The sequence below is a fragment of the Manduca sexta genome, chromosome 16 (genome assembly GCF_014839805.1).
Source record: "Manduca sexta isolate Smith_Timp_Sample1 chromosome 16, JHU_Msex_v1.0, whole genome shotgun sequence".
Classification (NCBI taxonomy): Eukaryota; Metazoa; Arthropoda; class Insecta; order Lepidoptera; family Sphingidae; genus Manduca; species Manduca sexta.
In genome coordinates, this window is record NC_051130.1 from 9,421,196 (window position 1) to 9,433,561 (window position 12,366).

General features: G+C 44.8%; 1 protein-coding gene across 1 annotated transcript in view; it reads right to left on the reverse strand.

Moving 5' to 3' along the window:
- The window catches only part of LOC115446493 (dnaJ homolog subfamily C member 13), a 32,817-nt gene that overhangs the window by 13,520 nt on the left and 6,931 nt on the right, over nucleotides 1-12,366 (reverse strand). Inside the window, exons 5-20 of the mRNA XM_037439155.1 lie at nucleotides 12,096-12,214; nucleotides 11,495-11,641; nucleotides 10,669-10,768; nucleotides 10,160-10,198; nucleotides 8,153-8,325; nucleotides 7,373-7,580; nucleotides 7,002-7,157; nucleotides 6,500-6,742; nucleotides 6,137-6,316; nucleotides 5,533-5,718; nucleotides 4,960-5,168; nucleotides 4,522-4,681; nucleotides 4,133-4,233; nucleotides 3,709-3,881; nucleotides 2,743-2,947; nucleotides 28-148 (exon numbers count right to left, since the gene is read on the reverse strand). Of these exons, the coding sequence (XP_037295052.1) occupies nucleotides 28-148; nucleotides 2,743-2,947; nucleotides 3,709-3,881; nucleotides 4,133-4,233; nucleotides 4,522-4,681; nucleotides 4,960-5,168; nucleotides 5,533-5,718; nucleotides 6,137-6,316; nucleotides 6,500-6,742; nucleotides 7,002-7,157; nucleotides 7,373-7,580; nucleotides 8,153-8,325; nucleotides 10,160-10,198; nucleotides 10,669-10,768; nucleotides 11,495-11,641; nucleotides 12,096-12,214 (2,520 nt within the window). The remainder of the gene's footprint in view (nucleotides 1-27; nucleotides 149-2,742; nucleotides 2,948-3,708; nucleotides 3,882-4,132; nucleotides 4,234-4,521; nucleotides 4,682-4,959; nucleotides 5,169-5,532; nucleotides 5,719-6,136; nucleotides 6,317-6,499; nucleotides 6,743-7,001; nucleotides 7,158-7,372; nucleotides 7,581-8,152; nucleotides 8,326-10,159; nucleotides 10,199-10,668; nucleotides 10,769-11,494; nucleotides 11,642-12,095; nucleotides 12,215-12,366) is intronic.

Here is a 12,366-nt window from a genome sequence, read left to right on the forward strand (position 1 = left end):
CTGAAGTTGTAATCGGGGTTAACTTACTTTTTCAACAAGTATTGGATCGAATGTCAACAACAACTGAACTACGTGCGCTAAACAAGTAGGTTCTGACAACAACCGCTTTAGTTTCGGCAGTGGTCTGATCACAGCGTCTTCTTGGTCCCTGTTAAAAAAATAAATACTTGAAACAATCTATCTATATCCAGACGAATAATTTAACAACTACCACGCCTATAAATATTAAATATGAATTTCACATACATGGTTGGTTATTATTGTGTGAACTTAGAAGATACTAACACTGCAAGAAGATAGAAGATACTAGCACTAAATACTTGGATGTTCTTTTGTAGATACAATCGACTATCATGAGATAGAGATCACTATTTCTATCAGAGATAGATATAATAGTTACCATCGATAAGTATTTAAGTGCTAGTCGCATCTAATGTGTTCCTTACAGTATCACTAGCCGGCAATTAACTTGAGTACAAAACCGCATTGTGAGGAATGTACACTTACACTCAAAAAATTTCTCCACGCCCAAGTTGTTTGCTAGTTGAGGCAGTTAGTATACTCACCGCCATCTCGTCAATATCAATGGAACTACGAGAAGACCTATGTGGTATTGACACAACTATAGTGAATTATCGCATAGTAATCACGCAAGATGACGATAAACGATCCTGGAGTATGATGGCAGAATTTGAGCGACGCTTTGCATATACACCACCTCCGAATAAGAACCGTCGGAGGGGCCGCGGCCGGCGCAACATCTGCCTGACTGGAAATCTTCCCCTTCCATAGAGGAATGTAGCCACCTGTTCCTCTACAGCGGCGACAAACTTTACGCCGCTATATGGTTATTATACATAGTATGGTTTACCTGCTGGGGTAGTATCTGGCGCAGGTGACGAGCAGGTCGAGCACGGTGGCGGCGAGCGCGCTCTCGTCGAGCACGGCGGCGCCGCGCGCCACCAGCGTCCACTTCAGCTGCGGGATGCTGCCCACGGCGCGCCACCCCTCCATGCTGTTCGCCCAACACTTCGTCTTGTTGTTGATCTCGCCGGACTGGTACAGCTCTTTTAGTTTACCTGCTGGGGTAGTATCTGGCGCAGGTGACGAGCAGGTCGAGCACGGTGGCGGCGAGCGCGCTCTCGTCGAGCACGGCGGCGCCGCGCGCCACCAGCGTCCACTTCAGCTGCGGGATGCTGCCCACGGCGCGCCACCCCTCCATGCTGTTCGCCCAACACTTCGTCTTGTTGTTGATCTCGCCGGACTGGTACAGCTCTTTTAGTTTACCTGCTGGGGTAGTATCTGGCGCAGGTGACGAGCAGGTCGAGCACGGTGGCGGCGAGCGCGCTCTCGTCGAGCACGGCGGCGCCGCGCGCCACCAGCGTCCACTTCAGCTGCGGGATGCTGCCCACGGCGCGCCACCCCTCCATGCTGTTCGCCCAACACTTCGTCTTGTTGTTGATCTCGCCGGACTGGTACAGCTCTTTTAGTTTACCTGCTGGGGTAGTATCTGGCGCAGGTGACGAGCAGGTCGAGCACGGTGGCGGCGAGCGCGCTCTCGTCGAGCACGGCGGCGCCGCGCGCCACCAGCGTCCACTTCAGCTGCGGGATGCTGCCCACGGCGCGCCACCCCTCCATGCTGTTCGCCCAACACTTCGTCTTGTTGTTGATCTCGCCGGACTGGTACAGCTCTTTTAGTTTACCTGCTGGGGTAGTATCTGGCGCAGGTGACGAGCAGGTCGAGCACGGTGGCGGCGAGCGCGCTCTCGTCGAGCACGGCGGCGCCGCGCGCCACCAGCGTCCACTTCAGCTGCGGGATGCTGCCCACGGCGCGCCACCCCTCCATGCTGTTCGCCCAACACTTCGTCTTGTTGTTGATCTCGCCGGACTGGTACAGCTCTTTTAGTTTACCTGCTGGGGTAGTATCTGGCGCAGGTGACGAGCAGGTCGAGCACGGTGGCGGCGAGCGCGCTCTCGTCGAGCACGGCGGCGCCGCGCGCCACCAGCGTCCACTTCAGCTGCGGGATGCTGCCCACGGCGCGCCACCCCTCCATGCTGTTCGCCCAACACTTCGTCTTGTTGTTGATCTCGCCGGACTGGTACAGCTCTTTTAGTTTACCTGCTGGGGTAGTATCTGGCGCAGGTGACGAGCAGGTCGAGCACGGTGGCGGCGAGCGCGCTCTCGTCGAGCACGGCGGCGCCGCGCGCCACCAGCGTCCACTTCAGCTGCGGGATGCTGCCCACGGCGCGCCACCCTCCATGCTGTTCGCCCAACACTTCGTCTTGTTGTTGATCTCGCCGGACTGGTACAGCTCTTTTAGTTTACCTGCTGGGGTAGTATCTGGCGCAGGTGACGAGCAGGTCGAGCACGGTGGCGGCGAGCGCGCTCTCGTCGAGCACGGCGGCGCCGCGCGCCACCAGCGTCCACTTCAGCTGCGGGATGCTGCCCACGGCGCGCCACCCCTCCATGCTGTTCGCCCAACACTTCGTCTTGTTGTTGATCTCGCCGGACTGGTACAGCTCTTTTAGTTTACCTGCTGGGGTAGTATCTGGCGCAGGTGACGAGCAGGTCGAGCACGGTGGCGGCGAGCGCGCTCTCGTCGAGCACGGCGGCGCCGCGCGCCACCAGCGTCCACTTCAGCTGCGGGATGCTGCCCACGGCGCGCCACCCCTCCATGCTGTTCGCCCAACACTTCGTCTTGTTGTTGATCTCGCCGGACTGGTACAGCTCTTTTAGTTTACCTGCTGGGGTAGTATCTGGCGCAGGTGACGAGCAGGTCGAGCACGGTGGCGGCGAGCGCGCTCTCGTCGAGCACGGCGGCGCCGCGCGCCACCAGCGTCCACTTCAGCTGCGGGATGCTGCCCACGGCGCGCCACCCCTCCATGCTGTTCGCCCAACACTTCGTCTTGTTGTTGATCTCGCCGGACTGGTACAGCTCTTTTAGTTTACCTGCTGGGGTAGTATCTGGCGCAGGTGACGAGCAGGTCGAGCACGGTGGCGGCGAGCGCGCTCGTCGTCGGCGCACGCGCGGCACCAGCGTCCACTTCAGCTGCGGGATGCTGCCCACGGCGCGCCACCCCTCCATGCTGTTCGCCCAACACTTCGTCTTGTTGTTGATCTCGCCGGACTGGTACAGCTCTTTTAGTTTACCTGCTGGGGTAGTATCTGGCGCAGGTGACGAGCAGGTCGAGCACGGTGGCGGCGCTCGCGCTCGTCGAGCACGGCGGCGCCGCGCGCCACCAGCGTCCACTTCAGCTGCGGGATGCTGCCCACGGCGCGCCACCCCTCCATGCTGTTCGCCCAACACTTCGTCTTGTTGTTGATCTCGCCGGACTTGTACAGCTCTTTCAGCTGGAAAGTTAAGCGTGTTGGAATTTATCGATGTTTGTTATCGACAGTAAAACGAATTCTGCAAGTGTATCTAATGATGCGATAGGCAATGAAATTATACGTGAATTATAGCCATAATATAATACATAATTTTATCATAAAAAAAGAATATCGATATTTGTTTTCTACCTTAGCAAATATGGTTCGTTTATATAAATAAAATACGTTCTACACAATCTCTGCAATCAATTCTGTGTAACTCAATAAACCCATTTATATAAATCATTGTTTACTGAAAACAATATAATTTACATTACAATAGACGATATTATTACACCATCGCTCTACCGATAAAACAAACTAATTATTATTTACCTGTTGAAAACTAACAGGTCCCTTCCTCTGAACTTTATCTCCCTGTTCGAGGTTGTAGTACCACTCCCTGTCGCCGCCGCCGGTCTGCGCAGGCCCTTCGATGACGTTACTCTGAGTGGGCACTAGCGCTCGCGATGTATGTAGATGAGCTAGTGTCATGAGATCTACTAATATTCTAAAACGAAACAGAAAATATAATAATGTAAAAAAATAGTTTTAGATAAAGGACACGAAATTAATCGATTAAAATGTCGATATAATTTTCGTTATCGACATTATCGACAGTCACATTTTTTTTTTATTTAAAATAACCATGCCTTTTAGGGCATTTCAATCTTGTTGTGTAGATACTTTACCAATGTTATCGATCGATTTTACACAGTGTAAGATAAAATAACATTTAGATGAAACATCTACCATACATACCTAATACCGTTCCATTCTAATATTTCGCTAACGTTTCTTCTGTGCAGTATTAATTTCGATAGGAACTGTACCAGCCTGTCTCTTTCCGCTCTATCACATGTCTGCAAAATTACAAACATAATAATAACTAAGAAACATACTGAGTACATTAAATAGCCTACGAATTATTTAGCGTGGCAACTTGATACGAAAAATAATGGATTATTTTATCTGTTGTCAAAGTAGACCGTACTAAAACATAATATACTAATTATAGTTTTCATAATTTATTCAACTGGGGCCTCATAATCTGTCGGTAGTCGATGACCGATTGTAGTACTGCTCTTACCATTAGTGCATGTAATAATAAGTAAACCAAGGCGTCACAAACATCGATAATCGATACTGACCCTGTCCAACATCTGCACGATATACTTGGTGTCTGCGAAGGGCCCGATGTCCTCGAAGTACCGACCATACACGATGCTCATCGCTTGTAGGCACATGCACTTCATCTCCACCTTTGGAGTCGACAGGAATCGGTGGTACAGGTCGTTGAAGAACTCGTAGCTGGAAATAATCGATTTGTATCGATTGTAAAAAATCCATTTTTAATTGAGTAAAGTACTAATCAATCCTTTTTTTATAATTATTATTTTTTGTTTATGTAATAGCTAGTACCACAATAAAGGTGGACATATATGAATACGATAAATTTATATTCTTTTATTGAAATATTCGGGGTTATCTTTACTAAATTTGTAACAAATCTAATTAGAGATAACAGATACATTCAAACTATTTTAACAATGTTAATTAAAAATACGTATGTTAACATCCATTCTAACCTCTTCCTGATAGGGCTATCGTCATTGTCCCGTTGCTCTAGCAGTATCCTGAGGTAGTAGTCGCCGATCTTGACCTCGTGCTGCAGACACTGGTAGTGCAGCTCGAGTTCGGCGTGGTTCCATGACGTCAGCACTCCGCCCGCCACCTCGCGGTCCATCGTAAACGCTCGGATCTCGTTCTCGAGGGCCACGCGGAGTTCTTCACGGGTCTATAGTAAGGAAGAAATGTATGTCTTAAAAATTAAATCATGGTGTGTTTTTGTACCGTATTTTTTTTTAGAAAAATTTTACAACTTTTATTCATGCCATCTCTTTTTACTATTCTGTGAAAAGTACCAATTACTGGAAAGCTCAATGGTCGAGAAAAGTTGCATTTGTACTTTTTTGTTTGAGTTTGTTGTTATTTGCTCAGATATTTAAAATATTGCAGAAACAATTATTATTGTAGGGTTTAACAACATAAACCGGTATTCAGTACGCAAGTTGGCGTAATAACAAATACTCCCATATTTTTTATCGATTTCATTTTTATTCACAGGGCAAAGTAAAAGTCAAGTACAAAGCTATACAAACCGTATGGTTCCATATGAGGTTGGGCAGCGCATGGTCCCTGTGGAACTGGTAGTAGAAGAGCGGCCAGTTGGCGTGCGACTTGAGTCGCTCGCGGCGCCTGCGCAGCACGACGGGGCGGTCGCGCGCGTCGCGCTCGCGCGGCTCGCGCCGCGCCGCCCAGTGCTGCAGCGCCAGGTTCGCGTAGTGCTGCGACAATGTACATAGCGTCATTATCAGTGAAGGGCTGATTTAAAAAGGTATAAGGAAACCCTCATGCAAATCTGATCAGCAGTTTTTGAGAAAATCACAGACATAACTACATATCGTGTAATTAACGAGTCGATGTTGCATTCGATAGTTTGCCACTTTTAAAATATTATGGATTTTTTGCACTTGCGCCACGGAAATCTAAAGGTGCGATATATTCTTATTTCAGACATATATACGGGTCGAATACAGAGCCGCCGTTCTTTGAAGTCGGTTAAATTTAAGTCTTAGTTCGTATGCGTATGTGCGTACAAACATGAATGTATATACGCATACGTGCGTACGTACATACATAACTTTGTACATGTTTGAACACGTACGTGAATATGTTATCTACAGTACACAGTATTAAACATACCTCTAGATGTTTCTCGACGTATTTGACCTGTCGCTCGAGCGCGTCCCAGTGTCTCGCTCGCGGACGCGGCGCAGAGGCCTGCGCGAGCTGCAGATTGTCGCGTTCCTCCACGCGGTCCGCCGCCAGCGCCTCCGCCGGTGGCGCTTCTGTCGACTCCAGGAAAGCTAACAAGCCAGATGGCTGTAAAAAAAATGGTGACAATATTTACCCCACGGTCTCGTAGTCCTTTTTTTGGCATTTCACATGCTCATACTGGTATTGGCCTATCGACATAGGATATAAGTTGCATAAATGCATAGTGCTAAAGGGTCTTAACATTTGCTAGACATCCTGCAAAAAATCGCAATTACTATAAAACCGTACCATGATCCGCTTCATGAGGTCGTGCGCGGGCGCGTGGTCGACGAGCCAGAGCGCGAGCAGGTGGCGCGCGAGGTGGCGCTGGTGCAGGCGCGCGGGCGCGTACAGCGCGGCGAGCAGGTGGCGCGGCAGCGCGGCCTCGGCCAGCGCCAGCGCCTGCATGCGCGCGCCCACGCCGCCGCCGCCCTCCTCGATGAGCGCGCGCATCACCAGCCCGCCGCCCTTCACTATCGCCATGGACGGGTGCTGCGACACAACACTCTCTACATTACACGTATCGTATCAATAATGGCGTTGTTCGTTTAATGTTAAATAGTTCAAAAGCAGAGATAAATGTGCTCATTTCAAATATGTATAAATTGCAATTACAAAAAAAACAGTTGATAAATCAATAATCCTTTCGATCATCGATAGAATAATCAACAAATCCATTAGAAAATTTATAGATTACTTAACTCTATATATTTTTAATGATTACCAACAAACGAACCCATCCCTTAATTACCTCAAATAATTTGAACAAAATCCGTCCTCTATTAGCGACCATTTCGAGTAACTGATCAAACTGCTTTCCATCCGTTGTCTCACTGTACGGAACGCACAGCGCGAATGTTAGGAAATCCAACATGGCCGCCACTACCAACGCACCAGTACCTGCCATCTGAAAAATCCATAATATTAACAATCAGAAAAGCAATAAATAATACTTACGTGGTTAGTTTTTTTTACTTAATTATGGTGTAAATATCATTAATTATTCCACACGAATTTCACATTATACAAAAACAGCAATACCTAAATGTGATAAAATTCGAAATAAAACCTTTATGCAAAGTCTGTAGAATATGCCCTATGTGACAAGTAATGTGTCCATACCACGTGCTCGGCCCACATGGTGAGCAGTCCGTCGAGGAAGTGCGGCGAGGAGAGCATGCTGGCCTTGTTGAGCTGCTCCTGACGCAGGTCGGGCTCCTGGTGCATGGGCTGCATGAGCGCGCACACCGCGTCCAGCGCCGCGTGCGAGCACGCCGCCGAGCCGCGCCGCAGCGCGCCCACCGCCGCCGTGCCGATCCACTCGCGGAAACTGACAACCACCGAGCTTTATTATGTACTTATACACCATTACATCCGCGAAAACGAGCCCCACTAAGTTCCATAATCGCTTAAACAATAGATAGCTTCAAGGAAAGTAAAATACTGCGTAAGATATAACTTCACTTAGATGAATTACAATGAACCGGCGATAGCCTATTTGGTTGTGGAACGAATTGCCGAGGCGACTGTCCGCATGTTCAAAACCCAAGGACACACACCTCTGACTTTCCTAAAAAAAATGATGTGTGTATTCTTTGTAAATTATCGCTTGCTTTAAAGGTGAAGGAAAACATCGTGAGGAAACTTGCACACCTAAGAAGTTCTGTATAGGAATTTCAAAAGAGTGTGAAGTCAACCAATTCGCATTAGGCCAGCGTGGTGGACTAAGGCCTAATCCCTCTCAGTAGTAGAGGAGGCCCGTGCTCAGCAGTGGGACAGTATATAATACAGGGCAATAATGATATTATTTGATGAATCACATTCTTTCATTCACTTAAACATTGTCTACGTCTGATGAAATAAGGTCTAGTTCAATCTATGGACACATACAATATGACTCACCCGGGCAGCGCAGTGAACGCGGCAAACCCGACCTTACTGGCGCAGAGCCGCCGCAGCGCGTGGAACTGCGCCTCGAGCTCCCGCAGCGGCAGCGTGGCGGCCGACGCGGCGCTGTTCACCAGCGCGTTCAACGCTCCAGTGATCAACTTCTCTTTGTTCTCCGCGAATAGCCGCTACGGACATCAGTATGGCTTAGGGTATTATCATACTAATTCGTGTTTAGTACGAGGCTATTGGTCAACGTGCGTGTACACGTGCATCTCTAGTACGTGCAATTTTGTACACTCGCCTTAACAATTTTACGGCGAATTCGTTGATCAATCTCTCGCGAAACACATTAAAATATCGCTAACGTGATAGGTCTTAGGAGTATGTATAACTATTACGAACAGTTATACATACATACTGATTGTATACATTAGACAAATATGCATTTGAAAACATTAAGCAACATATTAACGGAGCGTGCAGCGGGACGTTCTGAGCGTGTGAATTGCATTATGCGGGTTTGCTTTGTATGTTTTAAATGCTGTTGCAAATACCTTCATTCAGGTATAAGAGTGCTGCTACTTGCTTACTCAAAATGACGCCCCAATTATATGTTTTGTCTGAGAGTGTTTACCCCTACCTAAATTTGCTGTCCGTATTCTACGTACATCACAACTGATATGAAAAGTCTTAGCGATGCAAGCCAATCAGTTGGCAAATTCTTATCGCTAGCTCACTATTACAAGGCTCTATATATATTTTTTTTGCACAAATGAACTATATATTATATCATACGACTGTATTTTACCAACCAAATATTTAATATCTATTTTTTCCAACATAAGTTAAAGTTAACATAGCATCTTGCAATAGTGAGCCAGTTGTATTATTCCACAGTTCAAGATAAGCATTTCATATACAAACACAGTAGGTAGCTCATTAATGGCCATCCTGAAGTTAGTCACTAATGACAATAATGTTATTATTTTACTTTTTGGGGATTGGAGGTGAAGACAAATGTGGATGGCGCGTGTCGTGCCTAACTTCAAACCGATCAGTTTGAAACGGCCGTACTGTGAGTTTGATAAAAAAAAATATTTTAAATTATAGCTAATGGTTCATGTTCATGTTAGAAAACTGTAGATTTAAGAAGGTGATTATTTACAATATTTTATGAAAAAGACATGTTTTTCAGCTGTAAAAAAGTTATATCAACGCGATAATGAAAAGAAACACGAAAATTATATTCGATACAATAGTGTTACGATAAAAATATTCTTTTGAGGGTATTTGTGAAACCTTTTGCTATAAAAACACCAAGAGTTTGAATAACCAAGGCAGTTGGTCATTGAAAAGTCGGATACGTTGGTTGGTTGGTGAAATATTAGTAAAAGTATCCCTGTTATCAGTGATAATTCTTTTTATTTTAATCAAAATCATGTTAGTTCTTAACAATAGCATAATTTCTGATTTAAATATTTTTAAACAATTATAACATGCAAACCAATGCCAACTGTTCCCAACTCAATAGTTTTATCGATATTTCTGATGAATATTTACAAAACATATAACGATTTTATTAATTGCGCCATAAGATAATCGTGTAAAATTTTTCATGCCATAACCCTGCACCTCCTAAATTAGATATAAGAAAACATGATATTATCGACATATTATAATACTCTATCGATATTTAAAATACTCATTACCATATTCAATTTGCAGTCCTTGAGTAAAAAAATATCTACTATTACGCTTGTAAAAAAAATCTTTTACTATATGTTTTCAAGACAATAAATATTACCCCAAAGATAAATATTACAATTAAAACCTTAACCTTTGCTATTTCTGACACCAATAAAACCTCTGCATTTTAGTAACTTCTCTCATGAAAAAAAAAACTATATACATTCTATAAATACAACCAAGCGCACACCCACCTCAAACGCATGACGTCATCTCATCCTCAATTACCTAACCCCAGGGAGTGTAAAAATAATAATGAAATGGGGGACTTACTAGATCCCACGTAAGAAACAGCCACAACAGGGGACGAGCCTATAAGGCACACAACATTACATTAATATGCCCAGAACTGACAAAATTAAACTTTCAAGCAGCAAAGCGACAAGCGAATTAATAGAATGGATGATAAAATACACGAATATTACATAATATATGGTTTAAATGTTGCTCTTTTATCTTATATTTATATGATTTAAAAGAAATGAGATCAATCGATTTAAAAATGCAGTTACTGATTTCATATGTACAATTTTATTTAACTAAAAAATAGTAAATAAGTCTTATTATAACGTAAAAATAGCGAAAATGACTCTTAAAAATGAGTCGTAAATTACACAGATTATAAAAATCATGAAAACATATAATGATATAAAGCATTAGTATTTATAAAACCTTTGTTAAACTACACTACAAGCATCTCCATATAAAATAAGTCTTACTCTAAACTACATAAAACACAGTAGTATAGGATGCAAGCTGTAGTGGACAGAGAGAGGTCTTACGTCTTGGCTGACTGAGTAGATGAGTCCGCTGTACCCCACGTTCGCGTTGAACCGCTCTATCACCTCCGCACGAGACATGCCCACTGAGTTTTGGAACAATCTGGAATGATATACATAAATGAGTGGCGAGATTCTTGTATGCGAGACTCCATTCGGTAGGTATATGTTTTTCTGCCAACCAGCAGAGATGTGTGAGACATATTTATAACTATAAAAATAATTAATTTCGGGATTTGAATAATTCACAACTTGGGTTAATTATCTCATAGCGAGAAAAATATGTACCAATACAAGGCCTACGGCCTACCAGAGGATAATAGGTTGATTGATGATGATAAGGAAAATAGTGCAAAACAATGTAGTACATTGTTGTTTTACCTTTGTTTTTATACTGGCTGGACGTTTACAACAGCGAAGCGACCTGTTCTTTTTTGTCATTACTAGACACCACATAAATATTAAAATCATAATTTGATAATACAATGAACTAAAGATTCCTATAGTCATGTTTTCCAAGTGGTATTGAATTTTTGTATGCTAGGATCTTCATCTTCTCAGTCGTCCACCCCTTGCGGAGTGGTCGAGGTTATGGATCGTTTGAAAAATTGGTTGCGACTTTTGCTAGACTTCTCCATCTCTCTCTATTCATGGCACTGCGTGTACATTCAGTAACGGAACACTTTGTAGACGATTTAATGACGTTTGTCCATTAGGTGGGTGTTTAGCCGCGAGGACGTTTACCTTCTACTCTTCCCATGCCAGTATAGGGAATGACAATTCCTTTCACACCAGTTTAAAACAAAATATAGGTGTTAGATGTGCTTGCCTGAGATGGTTAGCCTCGGTCTCCTCGTCGACGGAGTGGTGCAGCGGGCCGAGGCGGTACCCGCGCGGCGTGTGCGTGGAGCGCACGTGCACGTCGCGCTGCCCGCTCGAGCGCACGCCGTCCAGCAGCGACGCCAGCAGCGCGTCCCTACAACACGACATACACCCTCACAGGCATGTGGTACACTTATGGAAAGATTATTTTTTTATTTATAACTAACACAGATAACACCAGGGACATATCTATGTCTCTGCCCATCACGAATAATTTTCTTTACACAGTTTGCAAACACAAAAGACGTACAGGGCGTACTCAATCAGCCCTCATCATCATTTTGAAATTAACATCTATGTGAGATTATTAAGTAGCGTTCGTTGAAGATGCGAGGTACGATGTATACCTACGCTGATGACTTATCAGACGTATTCTATTCTGAAAGATACGACCGCAATTTGGCAGCGGATTTCTGTATTTGTATACGGGTTAAAATGGTGTATAATCAGCCCTAAATATACTAAAACATTTATAGTTAGTCAGCCTACTATTCCTTAAGTTTAATGTATGTATGACGTATGTGTATGGAAACATTTACACTACCCACCTTTCTCCTGCGAGGTACGTGCGCGTCTGTCCGTTCATATACTCGATAGCGAACTTTTGCGGGTGTTCTGAGTCTCTGACTAACGCGAACACGCTTGACAACGGCCGCAGACACACCACCTATAAAAACATATAAGCATTACATACCAAAACGAAATATTGATATTTAAAGGAAGATAGGGGGGGGTGTGTAACCGCGGGTTTAAGCCATGCACTTAGATATGATACATATATTACTATAGGTGTAACCGTGTGTTCTCTTTCATTTTGTT